The sequence below is a fragment of the Rhineura floridana genome, chromosome 8, assembly GCF_030035675.1.
Source record: "Rhineura floridana isolate rRhiFlo1 chromosome 8, rRhiFlo1.hap2, whole genome shotgun sequence".
Classification (NCBI taxonomy): Eukaryota; Metazoa; Chordata; class Lepidosauria; order Squamata; family Rhineuridae; genus Rhineura; species Rhineura floridana.
Genome location: NC_084487.1, coordinates 23,312,943 through 23,331,657, shown reverse-complemented (window position 1 = coordinate 23,331,657; position 18,715 = coordinate 23,312,943). Strand labels below are relative to the sequence as shown.

The 18,715-nt window shown below is 42.5% G+C and overlaps 1 protein-coding gene across 23 annotated transcripts in view; it reads right to left on the bottom strand.

Annotated features, from left to right (window-relative positions):
• The window catches only part of MICAL3 (microtubule associated monooxygenase, calponin and LIM domain containing 3), a 273,115-nt gene that overhangs the window by 36,380 nt on the left and 218,020 nt on the right, over positions 1-18,715 (bottom strand). For 22 of the 23 annotated variants that reach the window (XM_061638561.1, XM_061638562.1, XM_061638565.1 and 19 more), the window contains 6 exons: positions 18,509-18,600; positions 13,010-14,843; positions 10,974-11,068; positions 6,066-6,116; positions 3,101-3,208; positions 1,917-2,010 (listed from right to left, as the gene is read on the bottom strand). In XM_061638561.1, coding sequence (XP_061494545.1) covers positions 1,917-2,010; positions 3,101-3,208; positions 6,066-6,116; positions 10,974-11,068; positions 13,010-14,843; positions 18,509-18,600 — 2,274 coding nt within the window. The remainder of the gene's footprint in view (positions 1-1,916; positions 2,011-3,100; positions 3,209-6,065; positions 6,117-10,973; positions 11,069-13,009; positions 14,844-18,508; positions 18,601-18,715) is intronic. The other variant, XM_061638569.1, reaches the window with a different exon arrangement.

The window sequence follows — 18,715 nt, the reverse complement described above, 5'->3', positions numbered from 1 at the left end:
TCTGAAAGCCTGCAAAAACAGTTTAAACTGGATAGAAAAAAAATGTTTGAACAGCAGATAGTGATGGCACTCAAGAACGTCAATATCTGTCTCCAGCTTTAGAAAGAAGATACAATGCTCAGCTTGCAACAAGGATGGGGTCTTCAACAATGCATTGCGGTGGTGCACCAAGTGTTGTGGGTTTTGACCCAAACAGACTGAGCCCCACACTGTTTCTTCCTTAGGCTCCATTATGGATTCCAAGATCACAGTAACTGTAAATGGTGAGGATACTCAAGACTTCCCAAGGGCTAGTACACAATTACGGAACTCCTAATCTTTTAAGATTCACCAAAGCCTGGACATCTACCAAAGGAAGGTAAAACCTCCTGTAACTGGGATGACATTCAGTGGCCAAGAAAAGCAAGCAGAGTTTAAACTTAAATTCATCCTGTGATATTGTTAAATTTGTGTCAAATGGGCTTTTATTTACCAAGAGATTTCAGAATATATACATTGAAAGAAATAAAATTCATTCTAACATTTAAGTGAAGCGCTGAGGTAATAATGTTTGCTCTTAGCACACTAATCAAGTGACAGCAATGAAAATGCCTTGTCTGGCCAATGATAATCCTGCCGCATTCCTATTGGAAATTTCAATGTGTCAAGCCAAGCTTCGAACAAAGGAGAAAAAATTATTCCAGGTTCTCTTGGGAAATCAATTTAGTTACATTTCCCTCCTAAAGTTTAGTGCAGTATAACAAACAGTTATTGTTTGTACTTCTCAAATTAAGGTGAATTAATTTTCACCAAGTAGGTAGCCTCTTACATCTCTGATACATGGAGCATATTATAAAATGACCTGGGTCAGCAAGAGAGTCACATACTGTGTTTGCCATCATTTGCTTCTCAAGGAAGGAATGGTAGGATGTGTCATGAGGAAAAGCATCATGTAACTATGCTCCCATAGGTGAAATCAGATTGTGGCAGACACGGGACAACAGGCAAAACAGGGTTCTCATGATTACTTCTCCCTCCCTCCCATATAAAGTCTAGTGAAACTCACCATGTGATGCAGAACAATCATGATGTGAGTTCTCTCACCTCTGCCAATGGTATCCAATGAAGATGGAAGGAGGCAGGGAAAGTCACAGACATGTTGCATGGCAAATTTCATTGGACATTAAAAAGGTGTGGAGAGGAGGACTAGACAGAGATATTGGTTTTCAGCAGCAGTCATGCGTCCGCAATAATGTCTAGTTTCACTCTTAATGTTCTTGTTGTTGTTATATGCCTTCAAGTACCATTCGTTAGACCAGGCCATGAAGAATACAGACTCATTCCACTGACAGCAGAAGACAATGACAACTGTTTCTCAAGTTGTATGAATTTCTGTTCTGTTCTACACAACCTGGAATTTGCGCAGGATTTTGCAGAGAGCATGTGGTACTTGCTGGGGATGTTCTGTGATGGTCCCTTGAGAGGGTGCTAATGTCAGTTCAAGGCACAGTGAATGAAAACCACAAACTCCTATCAATTACTCTCTTTTATTTTTCATCTTGCTGGGCAAAGTGGAGGCTTCCTTGCTATGACACAGTTGTATTTCCTAAATTAATGCCAACAGATGGGTAACTCATGTGCATTGCAACTTTTTGCAAGATGCAACCAATAACTAAGCAAAACTTTGCCCAGGACATATTTTCAGAGCAAATGCAGCCCAGCTAAGGGATCTTGCCGTGAAAATAGCTTCACAGGCAGAGGAGCCCAAAGGATGATTGAGAGGAAAAAGTGATTTTTTTTTCATTTGCTGAAGCACTGATAAATAACTTGCAGCTTAGGAGGGAAACCAATCTTTATATGTAGCAAGGAACTGTTATGAACCTTTGCACAAAAATTTAATAAGCAAAGAAAACACAATATTGAATACTGGAAGGTACCTGCTTCACCCCTAAGAGCCTTCTCAACAGCAACCCCCCTCTCCTCCAGTTGCCTTTGCTTCTCTTCTACTTGCTCCAGCTGCCGTTGGATAATCTATGGAAAAGAGAACATTCTCATTCTCCTAGGTGTCCAAATGGTAGGATGCTAATTTCAAGAAACTTCAAATGCTCCCAAAGCAGACCAATGCCACCTAACAGCTGTCCCAGAGACACCACAGTGTCTTAAGGCTTTGTAATCTGCAATCAGCTCCTGGGGAAATTAAAGCACTACTGTTTAAGGTGGTGGCCTGTTTTGTAAACAGTGGAACACCTGGGAGGGTGTCTTCCCATTTGGTAGCATACATGTGACCCTGCAATGGCAGGTGAAATATCCAGTGTATATACAACATGGTGGAGACTGGATGTGTGAAAAGTACTCTCTCCCTCCGCAAAACCCTCCCCAACCTTCAAAGAATTTTGTAATCTTTCTTCAGATCCTACCTCTTCGACATCTCTTAACCATCAGCCCCTATTACATTTGTGTAATGTTAATTTGTGCATTTTCTTCCTGCTGCCCTTGTGTCCACCTTCCTCTCCCCCTCTGTTGTCTCCTCTCTGTCAAAATCTAGACTGAAAGCTCCTCAGGGCAGGGGCCTGCTTTTCGCATAGGCTACTGTGTAAAATGTCTTGCAGACTTTGATAGTCCTACAATCTCTATCTCTTTGGATAACTGCAAGGCAGAAGGATACATATCTATGTCTCTTACAGCGGCAAGAAAGCCTTTCCATACAGACATCTTCAGTAAGTGACATTCCTGGCAACAACAAGAGAATAATATGTGCTCTTGTCAAGTAAACCTTAGATGTTGAAAAGACAGGCAATCCATCTTGTGAAAAGCCCAGTCCACCTACTCAGATTGCTCCCAGGAGGCAAATCCACAGGTTTTGGCCTCAGGTCTTGCAGGATTCCTACCTCAGCACAGATGACATATCATGATGCTCAATATAAAGCAGGCAGTGAGAAGTTAATTAAGAGGAAATGTCAGGACCACATCATAAGAAAGATCCAGGTAATCTGCTCTTCCTCCAGATAATGCTGCAAGGTTTTCTGACGCACACTGCAAAGATGTGGGCATGAAACGGTTCTCTTCTCACAGACTCATTAAAAGAATTTCCTGGAAAAGTGGACAAAATGTACAGCTCTACCTGTGCCCTGTGTAGCCTCTTCAACTCCTCCTGCTTGGCTTGACGGCGAGCAGCTTTCTGCACTCGCCTGGTCAGTTTGGCGTTGAGCTCATCCTCCGTGTATGCTTTCTGTAGTAACAAAAAAAGGAATGTGTTTCAGTGCCTTACAGCAAAGTTGCCAGTCCAATAAGTCGGAACAGAATGTACTACTGGCTGGGCTTTTTGCTCAGCAAGCAAGCTGCCCATCAGGGTGCTAACTGTGCAGGGGGTGGGCCTTGGTGGAAATTAAGGTGTGAAGGTAGAGGCGTGAACCAGGTGCAAAGCAGTGATCTCATATACAGCTTCAAGTTATGGCTGCATCCTTCTCAATGCTCCTTGTGGTTTGCCCTAAATATAGGAAGTGCCCCTGATTTCATCAGCTTTCTTACTAAGGACATAGGCTTCTTGGATTATTGGGTTATTTCTTGATCTAAACTAGGTAATACATAGATCCTCATAACCCAAGCTGTGTGCACACCATACATTTAACACACACTGCTTCCCCCAAAGAATACTTTTACCATCAGAGCTACAATTCCCAGCACCTTTAACAAACTACAGTTCCCAGGATTCTTGGGGGGGACATCATGTGCTTTAAATGTGCAGGGTACATAGCCCAAACCATGTTAAGAAATGGGCTGATTGCGCCTGTGCAGAGTGTAGCGCATGGTGTAGTGTCTGTTTGTGCTGTCATGAGTCCAGGTTGCAACTCCCACCACATTTGCATATAATCACTTAATCATGTACTAAGCAGGGCATTGATCCAATCAAAATTGCACTTTCAACATAAAGACAGAGAAAACTCATGATCTGCAGGGCCTATGTCATGTATCTGCTGCTGGACCATCACAGCAAATGGGAATAATGGCTGTTTGAATTCTCTGCTATACTAAAAAGTCTAGCATGTAAGTCTCAGTGCATATAAAATCTTGAACACTGGGGAGAAGGTTATACTAGAACTCTTCCGTCTGACATACAAACATTCCAGGAAAGCATACAATTGTGAGATCACTCTCACAACCGTCTTAAATAGTCCAGCAGCAGTTACATCACATAGGCTTGTCAGATCATATAGCTTGGCTGTAATTTTGTGGCATGAACTGGCCTTATGGGGTTACGAGCCCACCATACATCTTTATACATTCTAACTTTCTGGACAAAGGCCCGAGTGCTTTTTTAAACATCTTGTCAAAATGATTAATATACATAACTAGCTCCAAGACAGACGTGCAACTTACAGGGTTGTTTTTGGAGCTAAGGAATTCACATCTATGTTGAAATGAAATGTGTGGGTCATGTGCTTTCTTAACCTAACACATCTTCCTGTCTTTAAAATTCAGAGTAGCCTCCCATTAACACAAACATCCCAGCATCCATCATTACTTTCATAGCATTAAAAAAATCAATTTAGCTAGATCAGTGTGGCTGAAGCCCTGATTAGATTAGAGAAAGACACTGCAGTTATCACCAGAGTTTATTAGTGCTAAAAAAGATGCCGCATCACCAGAAAATCACTTTAGTGTTGCACCAAGCTTATATCTTAAAAGTTTCACTGGTAGTTTATATAAGTACTGAACTACAGAAGATGTACAGAAGATGTGTTTGTCATGAGAAAAGCAAATGAGTGCACTGCCTTTTTCATTTTTCTATTCTTCAAGATTCAAACCTGAAACCAAGTGCTACTTCTCATGTTACCCTTTTTATGTTAAAATCCACACTTCTGCAGGAAGACATGTATTTCCTAACATGAGAATGCTTGCACAATTGTTTTTCATTTGGCTCAAAGCATACGTCTGGAGCTGAAGCATATACTAGGCCAAAAGCATTTTCATCACATTGCAAAGTGCACACCTTCATACATGTGTAGGTTTCCACATACAAAATGGTAACATGAGAATATAACCTGTGATCAGAGTTGGAGGGCATCACCGCACAAAAATCCTATATTGGTTTTATAACGGTTTAACTGTCACGGCTTCCCCCAAAGACCCTTGGGAACTGTAGGCTGCTGAGAATTCTATTTGACATCTCTAGATACTCTTATGGGACTAGTACTCTCAGGATTCCCTAGGGAAGGGGAATCGTTATAAAACCAGTTAAAGCCTGTGGTATGAATGTGCTCAGAGTGAGAAGTGAGGTAATTGATATGATACTGTGATACTTCCAAAAACAGTATGTTCTCTTGGGCTGCAATTTGGGACTAGTTTTAAATCAAGAATTCGGAATTAAGTAAGTGATTTGAAGAGCTGCATGAATGAACACAAGTATTTACAGACTTTTTAAAATTATGTTTTGTGCACTACACATCTGTGTATGCTTATGTTTTCATACTAATAGATATACACTGATAAAAAACTATCTTTCCATCAACTATAATGGTCAAGGCTACTGTGGGCATGGGGTTTGGAATGGAGGACTAAGACCAGGGAGATCCAAGATCAAATCTCCATTCAGCTCACTGAATGACCTTGAGTTTGTCTCTTCTTCTCAGCCTAACCTACCTCTCAGGGTTGTTATGAGGATAAAATGGGGAAACCTTGTAAACCACCTTGAACTCTTTGGCAGATGAACAGAATAAAAAATGTAATAAATAATAAAATTCAATTTATATCATCTATTTTACAGCTGCAGATAGATATCCAATGTGTCCAGTGAAACACCCTGTATGGGTCTTTAAAACATTTTTTAAAAAATCAAAGAGCAGAAGATTCTCTGTTGGATCAATGATGTACATATTGCATGCATTTCAAGTGGGCATGAAGGTTTGGCATTTGACATTTCCTTGAAAATGATCTGCTGCCATATTTTTAACCATTCTGTTCATGCATAGTCAGGGATTACGTTAGTACAAATGAAGGCAGGGAGATGGGAGATGGACTACAGAGCTGGCAGGTTAGTAATGGGAATGCATGCAACTGTGCCCAGTCAATGAGAATGGAGACACTACCTTTGATGCGCATGATCTCTTGAACGCCAAGGCATGTGGTACGTAAATCAACTTTAAGAGGGGGAGGGGGAAAGGAATGGCAAAGGCAAAAAATAAAATAAAATAGAAGACACACATAAAATGGAGCAAAATCAGTTCAACATTAAAATGCTAAAAAAATGGTAATAAACACAAAGTCTGCTTGAAATGCAACATGACATTATGTGGCGGGCAGGGGAGGGGAGGGAATCCTTCGGAATGAGGAAACAAATAAATACTAGACCCGTGCTGCTTGTGACTCAAAAGTCAAATGCAACCTACAGGTCAGATATACAACCCTACCAACCCCCCACCCCATTTTGGCAATAACAAGCAGGTACAATTGGTACACTACTGTACACGGCTTGTGCGTGCTATTCAGCTTGGAAGCTGGGGGAGATCATAACTTGTGCAGGCCAAGGCCAGACCAATTTAGGTAGAATGCAGCATCAAAGCAGCTGCTTTTAAAATATGGGGCACATTCTTTACACAAGTTGTTCTACCTACTGATTCCTTGTCAAGCTTAGAAACAGGCAAAAGCTTCCTTAATCCTCCTTGTCTGAACAGTAAGAGCGGCTTATATAGAGCCCTCTCCTTATTACACACCTCTGCTGCTTGCATTCTTGCCTAGGCCATGACAGAAGGAAATGTAAATGTACAGCACCAGTGGATGGTAAGGAAAGGGCTCTGGAAAGCTTCTGTCCCTGTTCATGCTAAGGGGAAGGGGTTTAAAGAGAATGTTGGCTGTGAGTTCACATGCGAGAAAACACATAATATACACACGTTTGTGTGTCTCTTCCTCTTGGAATCGCCACAGAACTTGTCTGATAAAAAACGTGTTTGAAAGCTTTTCCTGACATTCACGTCTAATCTACTACTTGAATGAAATTTACTTTTACAGAATTTATGGCTTTATTTTGAGGTTTTTTTCCCTTTTCTTTTATCTTGGGTAGAGCTGGGCCAGCACAAAACAAAGCAACAGATGTCCAGCCACATCACCGTCTACCCTTCTTTTCCCAGAATGCTTCTGGGCCAAGAGACATTCCCCTCAACAAAATTAAGAAGGGTGAGGAAGCTGGAAGCTGGTGCTTGACCTCCCAAGTGACTGTTAAAACCTTTTATTTCTTTTTTTAAAAGAGGCTCTGCTGCTGCTTGGTAAGCTTGGGGAACTGGGGAGGCAACCCACGGGGTCTTTTGCTTATTTTTCTGGGGGCAGTGCAAAGCCTGTGCTTGTTATGTTTTGCTGTGTACACTTGACTGTTTCCTGTTTTTTGGAGCAGTGTTGCATGGCTTTTGCCTTTGGGGCAGTTGCCTGTTTCTTGGGGGGGGGTGAGACTGTGGAGTTTTTGGTAGGCAGGCTTTGCCTTGGGGGGGGTTACCCATTAGGGTGGGTGAGTAGATTTTGCCTGTTTGTGGCTTATATCAGTTTTTTTGTTGTTTTGGGGGTGGACGATCTGTCTTGCCTTGTTTTTCCTCTTTCTTGCTGGCTTTTCAGATGGGCAGGTGGATTTTCCCTGGGGGCATTTTGAGACTAGTCAGTGCCCCTCCCCCATAACAGCCATTTTATGGTGGTGTCCACAACAGTTTCTCAGTTTTCCAAATGTAGCTCCAGACCCCAAAAGGTTGGGGACCCCTGATATAGACAAAACCTTAGTCTTTAATCAGGATAACACAGAAGAAAACACATACAGACAAAAGCTCCTAGGAGCACACAACCCACAGGAAGCTATATCAGCATATATTTAGAAGCACCTTCTAGTGTTATACATCAGACAAAACTAAAAAGCTAATCGCAAATATTACAGTAAGCCACACCAAACCGGACAACCTTTGGGAAGGTTAAGGTGCTGCAACAAGAGTATTAGCTGCTGGGTTTCAGTCTATAAGCAGTTCAAGATCAGTCATGTAGCAGAGAGAAGAAAATAAAACGACTGGCTCAGGGGGTACACACAAGGTCGTGCTCTCCGATTCCAGATTAGTAATCAAATTGAAGTCATCCCACACCACCCTGCATTTCCATTCTCACAACTCACCAGCATGGAAAACATCACACTGGGATCATATAGAACAAAGGAAGCTCTCTCAGTTGCAACTAGGAGATCGGAAACAGACTGCAATTGTGTGCTTCTTCCTCCCCGCAGCCCCTCCCCTCTCTCCTTCACCACAGTCAAGCCTTGTATTGTCACAATCCTGCAGCCTGCTCCTCATTTCTCAACTGGGTTAAGGGAGCCCCTTTGTTATATGCACACCAGCTCAACAGCAGAACATCTGGAGAGGATTATTTAGTCCATTTGGATGTTCAATCATCCTTTCCTTCATGCAAGTTGGGGAGTTAAGAGTGGCAAAATGATCGATTACTTCCACTCTTTCAGTGCACATTAATTTTTGATGCAGCTCTGGATGCATATTAATAGCAGATCTTCTCTGAGGATTAAGAATGTTTGCAATACTCTAAATACAGAGCAGAACAACCAGTATGAACTCCAACTGCTCTTTAGCATGTAAGCCAACTGTGTGACTCAAATGGGGTTGAAGTGAACATTAAGGCAGCTTTAAGACTCTAAAGCCAGAGAATCGGAAGCTGTGGCCTTACAGATGTTGCTCAACTCCCATCCTCCCTGCCCATTGACTATGCTGGGTGAGGCTGGTGGGAATGAGAGCTGGAATCCAACAACATCTGGAGGGGAACAAGCTCCCCTCCCTTGCACTCAGCAGACATGAATAAGTAACTGCTTCATGACTTATCAGAACCCGCTACTCTCAATGCTGCCCCTTCCCATGATACTGTTTCCAGCATCTCCAGGTACCTCCTCTTTCCTTTGCATCCCAAATGCAATGTGGAACCTGCCATGAAAAGCCTGAAGGCAAGTGTGTGGGAAGGAGGGAAGGGGTAAAACCAAAAAAAGTACAGTTCAACAGGAGTGGCTATAAATACATTTAAGTGTGGGGAGAAACTCAACGATTGAGAATGCCAGTCACACCATTGTCTTCTTCAAGGACAGCTGTCTTAGCTGTGTTTTAACATCCCAGATAAAAGTGGCTAGGCAGGAGTTTACTCACAAGCAGAACTTGTAGCAGGAAGAGCTACAGACTTCTGCTTGACATGCTAATAAACTTACTGAAGACCTCCAGCTTGCCATTTCTAGCAGCACACTTGCAGGACATTCTTCTGCCTCATCAAACAAAAAACACAGCAGGGAACTTAGCACCTTTTTGATAAGGTAGTGACTTTCCCACAAAACCTGGAAATTGAGTCCTAACCAGGGACCTGACTTGTCATGAGGTTTAAACCACACAAGCTGTTCCCAGTATGTATCAAAGGAAAAATAGCTCGTATTACAGCTTTGCAACCTGTAATGCGCTCTATGTGGGGTTACCCTTGAAAACGGTCCGGAAATTACAACTTATACAAAATGCGGCGGCTTGACTACTTACGAATAGTCGCCGCCGAGATCACATCACACCAGTGTTGTTCGATCTACACTGGCTTCCAGTTGTTTTCCGGGCCCAATTCAAGGTGTTGGTATTAACCTTTAAAGCCCTATACGGTTCCGGCCCAGTTTATCTTACGGAGCACCTTCAACGCCACCAATTATGCTGCCCGACAAGATAGCCACACAAGGCCTTCTCTCAATCCCGCCGACAAAAACAGCTAGATTGGCAGGTACAAGAGAGAGGGCATTCTCAGTGGCGGCCCCCACCCTCTGGAACTCCCTCCCACAAGATCTTCGGCACGCCTCTTCCCTAAATGCATTCTGTAAAGCCTTAAAGACCTGGCTCTTTCAACAGGCCTTTGGGATCTCCGGGGAGGGTTAATTGCTAAGAATGAAATGCCTCCTACCCTGTTTAAATATTGATACTGTATTGTTCTTATATTGTTTTTATATTGTATTATTGTATTTTATCTTATTGTGTTTTAACTGTTTTGTACGTCGCCTAGAGTGGCCTCTGGCCAGATAGGCGACACAGAAATTAAATTTATTATTATTATTATTATTATTATTATTATTATTATTATTATTATTATTATTATTATTATTATTATTATTATTATCTCTTTCTCAACAGCAGCACTGTGAAATAAATTGCTACTACAGATTGCACAACTGAGGCTGAGACATGGCCAAAAGGACTATTTAGGAAATACATCAAACATTTCAGACCACATGTGACGATTCCTCATGACAACCTATAGTTCTGGATCAATTTGTTGGTTCTGTGTACCGAATGGGTCAATTAAGTGGGCCAGCGTGCTAGATATGCATGTCACAGATCCAGACACCTTTGCTAAAAAAGAGAGAGTGTACACAGACCATTTGACCTGTGTAGATAGCATTTATAGTTACTACGGGATGTGAGAAAATAATGCTCTTCACACACAGTGCTTTTTTGCAATTTAATCTGGGTTATATCCAAAAGTGGGCTCTTGTCTGCAGTTTTCTTCCAGCCCAGTTCACAACACTAAAGCAAAATCAGTAGGAAACATTAAACATGTGTATGTAAGAAATTGTTCTTTTAGTGCTGCAGCACCTACTTCTTGGAACTCCCTGCCTATTGTCATCAGGCAGACACCTTCACTGTATTTATTTTGGCGCCTGTTTAAACCTTTCCTGTTTAGGCAACCCTATCCAGTTACGCAGATGTTGATCTGCTTTAATTTTTTTTTAGTTAGTACCTGTTTTAAATAAGTCTTTAATTACTTTTAAAAACTGTTTTATTGATAATTTTATTTTTGTAAACCGCTTAGAGGTCTTTGCAGTCAAGGGGTATATAAATTTTATTAAATAAAAACAAAACAAAATAAACTTCAACCTTGCTAAGGTTTCAGGATCCAACTTGGCTTTGAATGAACAGAGCTGTGTTGACATTTTCCACCTAGTTTAATCTTACCTCTCGCTTGGATCTCTGTGAAGAGCGTTCTAAGACATCATCGTTGGAGAGGTCAGAGTCCTCAGAGAAGCTTAAATGTCGACGCAGTTGCAAATCTGAGATGGTAAAGAAACAAATCAGATGGCAAAGTCAGAGAAGTAGCTGGCATCATAACGAACTCTTGAAGTCTGAAACAGTACCTCATTATCTATTGCTGCAGCATTGACTAGAGCAGTTACCCCTTTCCCCCAGAGCTAAATACCCTGACAGCTCATTAAATTTTGAGTTTCATTTTAAATTATGTTCTTTGATAGCTATGTGTTCCATCTCTCCTGTGCTGCAGCATACATTTCTCCTTCCCACCCCCTGCTAAATTTCTTTCTAATCACATCAGTGAAAGCCACTATGAAGTGGTTACAGTGTTAGACCAGAACTGGGGAGACTCATGTTCAAATCCTCACTCAGCTATGAAGCTCATTTGGTGACACTGGGCTACTTACTTGGCCTCAGCCTATAATCTACCCCACAAGGTAATTGTGAAGATAAAAAGAGTGTATGTTTACAGAACCACATATGCTGCCTTGAGTTCCTTTGAAGAACAAGCATATCAATCTGTCCCTATTCTCCCCACAGTAAGACTACTGGTACTGATTCTAAGAAAATCATGCCTCACAAAACTGGGCCACAAAAGGGAGCTTTTGTAGCCCAGAAAATCAGGACCAAAGAGTGTGAACTTTTTGTACCTCCTCCAATACCCCCCTGGAAGCCTTGATTTATACTTCTAAGCAACTCTCATTCTAAAATCAGTGTACAGCTTTCTTGAACAGCAGCTGGGACTTATCCTTCCTACACCAAGCAATTCTGAAGATGTGGCACCAATTACAGCAATACTATTGCAAGTGGGAAGAATGTTTATAAATTGGGCAACTACATTTGGCCAACAACATTTTGCTGCAAATCCAGAGGAATGTTGGTTGGTTCTGATTTAGCCTGAGGCTCCTTTATTGCTCATTTCCCAGATCATCTAGCTGCTATTTTAAAAGTTCTAAACTGGGCCAGATGGTATATGAGAAACAAAAGCATCAGATGACTCAGGATACCACCCTTCAAATTAATTTGTCAAATCTGCCTGAAAAAGGAAGAGCAGGGCATGGAACCCAATTCACCTAATCCCAAATCCTCAAGTCTGGTTCATGATGAAGAAGACTGTACGAAAAAGATGACTTCATCAGGCTTGAAATGGGAACTGAAAGCCAAGGATGAGTAATCAGTCAGGCCTATCACTGCTGCTGATCCAAATCTCTCAGGGGTCTGGGTGTGGTAGCAAAATGGAAACTCCTGGATGTAACAGTCCATGACCAAGAATACCTTCATGCCTCACAAAACTGGGCCACAAATGGGAGCTTTTGTAGCCCATTTGGGGCACTTCGAACAACAGCTGCTCCTGATTAGGCAGTGATGTCACTGGGTAACTGTCTACACTCCCAAATGTGCATGCCTGTGAATCTGCCGCTTAGGAGCAGGAGGCTATTCTCAATCATCAACACAGCAATTTCCTCCAGCCCCAAATCAAGAAAGCTGCTTCAATAATTTCATTTTTAAAAGGGAAAGAGGTTGCAAGAACTGAAGAAGTCAAGCAGCCAGAGAAAATACACACGTGTCTTGCAGCCATCACTTCCCCATGGGGCTTGGGCTATGTCAGGGGTGGGAAGCCTGTGGCCCTTTAGATATCATCCCAGACTGTTGGGAGCTGGGATCTAACAGTATCTGGAGGGCCACAGGCTCCTATTCCTTGAGCTAAATCTACAACTCTCATGCTTTTGAAAGGGATTATTTTTCCCTGCCTTCCTTGTTCCTGTTTTCCCACTTTTTTTTCCTCCTTAGTCTTCCCGGAAACCACAGAGGGCTGCTGCTAGGTTACATTGGTCAACAATCTCTTGATTGGGGGAGCCAAGGAGCAAATCCGAATATGTGCTTGTATCCTGTGTATGAAAGACATCTGGAAAAGGTTTCTGGGTACAGTGGAATACTACAGGATGCAGTCAGTGGCACTATACCTGCTGCTCTAATGAGTGGAGAGGCCTTATGTTTCCCAGAATCCACTGTGGCCCCACTGGAAGGTGTGCTAGGGCAGGATTTGTCATCTGCCTTTTTCTTCTTGTCTTTCTTATAACCAGAGAACACAGACTTCCACAGTGATTTGGGCTTTGTGGCTTCCTCAGCTGCACTGCTGGATTTGTCAGAGAGCTTGCTGTCATTCTTGGACTTCTTCTCCTTTTTGTTCTTACGGGGGGAGAAGAGAGAAGTCCTTTTCTTACTCTTCCCTCCAGAGCCTTCCGAGGACGTGACCGATCCATCACGCCCACTGACGTCTGTAAAGGGTGAGAAGAACCTTTCACTACTGGCCTCGTGTTTCAGTGTGGGGCCTTCACCAGCTTTTGTAGCCAAATGTTTTGGTGATTCAAACAACAGCTCTTTGGTCTTTGAAGGCATGGCAGATGCCTTGCGCAATTTGGCAGCGCCAGCAGCATTAGCCGTCTCCAGATCTTTCATCTTGCATAGCTGCTTAGCCATGGCATCGCGCAAGGCCTGGCTCTTGACAGACTTCTCTCTGGCTCTCATTCTTTCCTCAGCTAGCTCCTTAGCTTCTGCAGAGACTTGAGGGAGGCCTCTCTTTTGCTGGCTTCCTCCTTCCATTGATGGCAGCCCACCATTCTTTTTAACTAAATGTAGGTGAAGAGGCTTCTCTGGCTTCGGCCTGCTGGGAGGGGTGTAGTATTTTTCATGAAGGCTCGTATCCTCAGTCCTCTCATCGTAAGTGTCCTCTACATCATCCGCAAATGGAATCTCATCCACACTCTCCACAAACGACTTCCGCACCTCCTCTCTGGAGGACTGGGATGACTCCCTGGCTGGCCGGATCCGTTCGCTCGCTGGTGGCGGGCGAGGTGTTTGCATAGAAGCTGGCTTAGACTCTTCCTCATTCTGCCAAGTTGCCTGGTGCCTTTTTCTTCGCAATGTTGCTGGCTCTTCATTTTGAGGTGGCGGTGGTGGAGGGCTGGATGGGGGAGTGAGCATGGTGGAATCAGAAGTGTTGAAACTCTGGCTGGCCAGTGTTCTCATGTTTGATGAACTGCCCTGAAGACCCAGTCCCGAACTGCTGGACAGCTCTCTCTTAACATCACTGGATGGCGATTTTGGCGTAAGCAAAGAAAACTGCTCGTTGTCTAGCTTTGGTGTGATTGGCTTCTTCAGGGCTGACTGGGGTTTTACAAGGTGGATCCCCTTTTCTTCTGAAATATGCTCAGGAGTGTATATTTTCAGGGGGGCAGACTCAGGTAGGGGAATGGTAAAGTTCGATTCTGGTCCCCTGCTTCTGTTCACAGGGGTGAGCCCCAAACTCCTCCGGATTTCAGCACTCTTCATCCAGAACTCTTCCACAAGGTTATTTCTTTTCAAAGCTTCTTCTGCTGTGGTAGGGCTCCCCAATTTTTCCATCTCTCCATCTTGGCTTTTTAGGGCAAGCTTGGCCAAAGGAGTGGAGGTTAAGGCTGGGACTGGTTGGAAACATACGGGTTCCCCTGGAGATGGAATGGATGCTTCGCTAGAGGGTAAAGGTTGTGAACAAATAGGCAAGGGGACAGCAGGTGGAGATGTAGGTACTGCAGGCGTTGCTGGTTGTGATTTCACGGGTGATGTTGGTGTGATAGCCTCAGGCAGTGCAACTGGCTGAGACCGTATTGGAGAAAGCGGTACAGGTGGGCTTTCAACTTTTTGGTCACTGGGGATCTTGTCCTGTCTCTCCTCTTCTGGGAGGAATGGTTCAGGGAAAAAATGTGCATCTGGGGATTTCTCTTTGCAGGGCACTGTTCCAAGAAGGTCCTTTGAGTCCTGGAGACACAGATATAAAACACAGAGTATCACCAATGAGACAAAACACCCTTTAAGACATTCTAGAGCAGCCTTTCCCAACTAGTGTGCCTCCAGATGTTGTTGGACCACAACTCCCATCTTTCCTGACCATTGGCAATGCTGGCTGAGGCTGATGGGAGTTGTGGTCCAACAACATCTGGAGGCACACTGGTTGGGAAAGGCTGTTCTAGAGCAATGGGTTTCAATCTACCTTCAGGGAGCCATTTCCACACTAGCTCAGAAGCTGCCCCATGTTTGCCCCAAAACCCCAGTCTGTCATGAGGATTCTGGGAAAAATTATTGGGTTCGCACTCATTTAATCTGAGTCACTGGCCAGGCTTCACTATTGCCCTGCTTGAACAAAGAGCATTACCTAAAATAATATATTCTCTAAATGCACATTGCTGTGGAAGATCAATAGTGGCTGGCCTCACATCTAACCCATTTGTACCTTTAAAAGGCGTAATGTCTCCTGCCATTTCCTCTATTCTTGACTTAAATACACAGGTGGGGGAAGTATTGTTGGAACCAGCTGTCATCAACAGTATTCTTCCCTGGAACCTGCACTCCTAGAAATGATCTCAGGAAGACCCATCCCCTCCCTCTACCAGTACTTTTTTCTTCTACAGCCAAAGAGCTCCTTGAAAGTGCGATGGGAAAGGAGATGAGCAGGTATGAGAGACTCTAAAGCCAAAGTCCTCATGCCCTAAGGTTGGGATATAGCCCATTGAACTACCTCAGACTTGTTGTGCTCAGGCCCCAAAGCAGATGCTTCAGGCAAGAAAAGAACAGAGTTGTATAACACCGGCTCCATTAGCAGACTGTATCAAGCCTTTGGATTGGCCAGGCCTGGAATTAATATTAGAAACCTGGACCTTCTGTCCTTGCCTGGTAAACAGAGGAGTAACTTTTGCCCTTCAGTTTCAAACAACCTATCTTGCCTATGGCTCCAGCAACTGAGCTCCTGATATGGATTTAGGTATGGCTGACCATCGACATAGCCTTAGTCTTTCAGTTTAATAGATGTGCAAAGTCCATATAGCTTTGTGCTGTTGTAAAAATCTAGAGGAAGCAAGTGCGCTAATTACTCTAGGTCAGAGAGAGAAATAAATGTCAATGGCTATTAATTAAGATATTCAGGGTGTAAAGTTTCTGGCAGTCACTCAAACTTAACTGACAAAGAAAGTAGAGATGACAGCTAGAACCCGGATTCTCCTTTAGTGCCTGATGTGTTAAGTACTAGATATTAAAGCAGCCACTCAATTAAAGATGGAGACAGAACCCAAGAAAGGTGAGATATAAGAAAGGTACAAGCTGCCCTTATTCTTATGTTTTATATTATTAATACTGAAATAGCACTAACCTCATGACCAAACCTCATGAACTAAATCTGTTAAGGCAAGGGTGGGGAACCTGTGACCCTTGATATGTTGTTGAACTACAATTCCCATCATTGCTGACACTTGGCCATACTTGTTGGGGCTGATGAGAGCAGTGATCCAGCAACATTTCAAGGGTCGCAGGTTCCCCATCCCAACCAAGAACTCAACACAATATGAGGGGGCTCATATAAGCAGACACAACCATAAAACTGCTATCTGCATCACCATGAAATGGAAAGGGACAGAGCAAGCCTTGTGTCACAAGACAAACGCTGCAGTGGAATATAATCCACAACCATAATTCTCCACAGATCCAGTAATGTAATACAGATGATAGGGTGTGACATACAGGACTTTTACTGTGGCAGCCCATTCTGTGGAATTGCCAAGGGGTCCACTATCTGCACTTTCCCCAAACAATTGAATACATTTTTATTCTGACAAGCTTTCTCAACTGGATGAATAGGTCTCTGCCATGGCTATCTACTCTGTATTGTTTTCAAATTTCTCTGCTGTTATTTTCTGTGTTGTTTTTATCCATTTTTATTTTATCTTGTATATCGCCTTGAAACATATAGGTGGAAGGCTAGTAATAGTAATAGTAGCAGAAGCAGGGGTACTGCAGACCAAATACTTACAGCTACAAAACCCACAAGATGCAGAGGGAGGTACCATCAATAAGGAACACTAGCCAGTCTGAGCTATGCTGTGTTCAGGCACTTTGGCAGCATCACTTCTATATCCATTTAAATGGATGCAGCAGTTTTGGAAGTTGCATCACTGATTATTGTCATTCTTGCTCTTTGTTTTTAATCTAATCATCTAATCTGTTTAAGAATTGTTACATCTGTGGTAACAAAAAACCAAGACACATAGATCATACTCTATAAAACTAGTTCAGGCTAGACATGCCAAATAATTATGTTCAAGTCACACAAAATGCTAGCAAAGATGATAGTTGGATGACTCTTGATTCCTTCTCAAGGAATGACTGACTCAGCTCTGAATTAGTTGGGGAATTGCCCCACAACTGACTGAAGTAAAGAAGATTCCAGAAAATGAGTCTTTCATCTATGAGTTTATGGGGAAAAATAAGGAAAGGCCTATTTTTTACCATTTGTCTCAGAATATAGTCAATTAAATTACTGCGTGATACAAGCAAGCAACTTCAAAAGTCAAAAGTAAATCAGTTTTTCCAAAAGTTAAGAAAATGCTAGACTACAAGTACAAAAGAAAACATGGCTATCACCTAAGGTATCAGTTGCTTCAAGTATTGTATTATGATGTCAGAAAGGGCCTTCTCTGTTGCCCTCCTCTCTGTAATAAGGCTGGTGTCAAACTTCCTTGCATAAACGGCATTGATTTACTCAGGTATTTAAATGGGGGGGTCATTCTGAAAGAGGAGTCTGCTATGTAGTTCTATAGCTATTTAATGTGCTTGTGCTCCTTGCTGATGTGACATGGAACTGAGGAATTTATCATCTTAAATGGATTATTTCACTGTGCTTGTAGCCCATCCTGAGATCAATTTCAATGAAGGATGGGATAGAAATATTTACTTGGGAACCAAATGCAGAGTACCATTGTCTAAATACATATGCATCGTGTAATTGCAGAACGATATACTGACACATACTTTGTGGGATTTGCTTGCAAAAACAACCACAAAGTGAGTACCACCAGGGATAAGATCACACCTTCTAAAGTAAGTTTGTGTTCATTGAATTGCAGGCGTGAAGGAAGGGCCTGTCTTAATTTTTACAGAATGCTTTACATTGCTGAGGGACTTTATAAATAATATTATTAAATACTGTGTCTTATACGTGATCACAAATGATGCCTCAGTTCTGTAGTCTGGAATTATTTCCAAGTACTAAATATAACTAAGAAGCACCCTCACAAATTTAGCGGCTTTAGCTGCCTCAAGTAATTTTGTAAAGTGCATTACCACTTAGATTTCAGTGAACGTTTTACTGATTTTTGTTCTAAGCATATTGATGGCAAAATATCTGAAACTGTTTTTTTACACAGACAGCCCAAACCAGTTATTTGCTGGTCCTGTTTCAATTACAGAAGCACTTTCATGTGCATCTACATGGCAAGCCAATTTACTAAAAGGACGACAAATAAAAAATTAACATCCACTTACAAATATTTTGTGTATGGCATGAACGATCTGGGATCAGGTTGCTCTTTTAACATTGACTCAATTGGGCACATAAGCATTAAGCATCTAAAGAACATCACAATCTATTCACTTACTTCTTTTTCTTCTTCCTTGTGGTTATCAGTTGGAGTAAGCAGAACAGTCTTCTCACATGGCGACTGGTCAGGCAGACAAGGTTTGCAAGGATCTGAAGGAAAACCAATGAGTACGGCTATAACCATCTTAAGGCTATGTAAGGTTCATTTAGTTTACTGCCTCCTTCTTACTTATTTGTAGGTAGTCAATTTGGTACTTAACTTGAA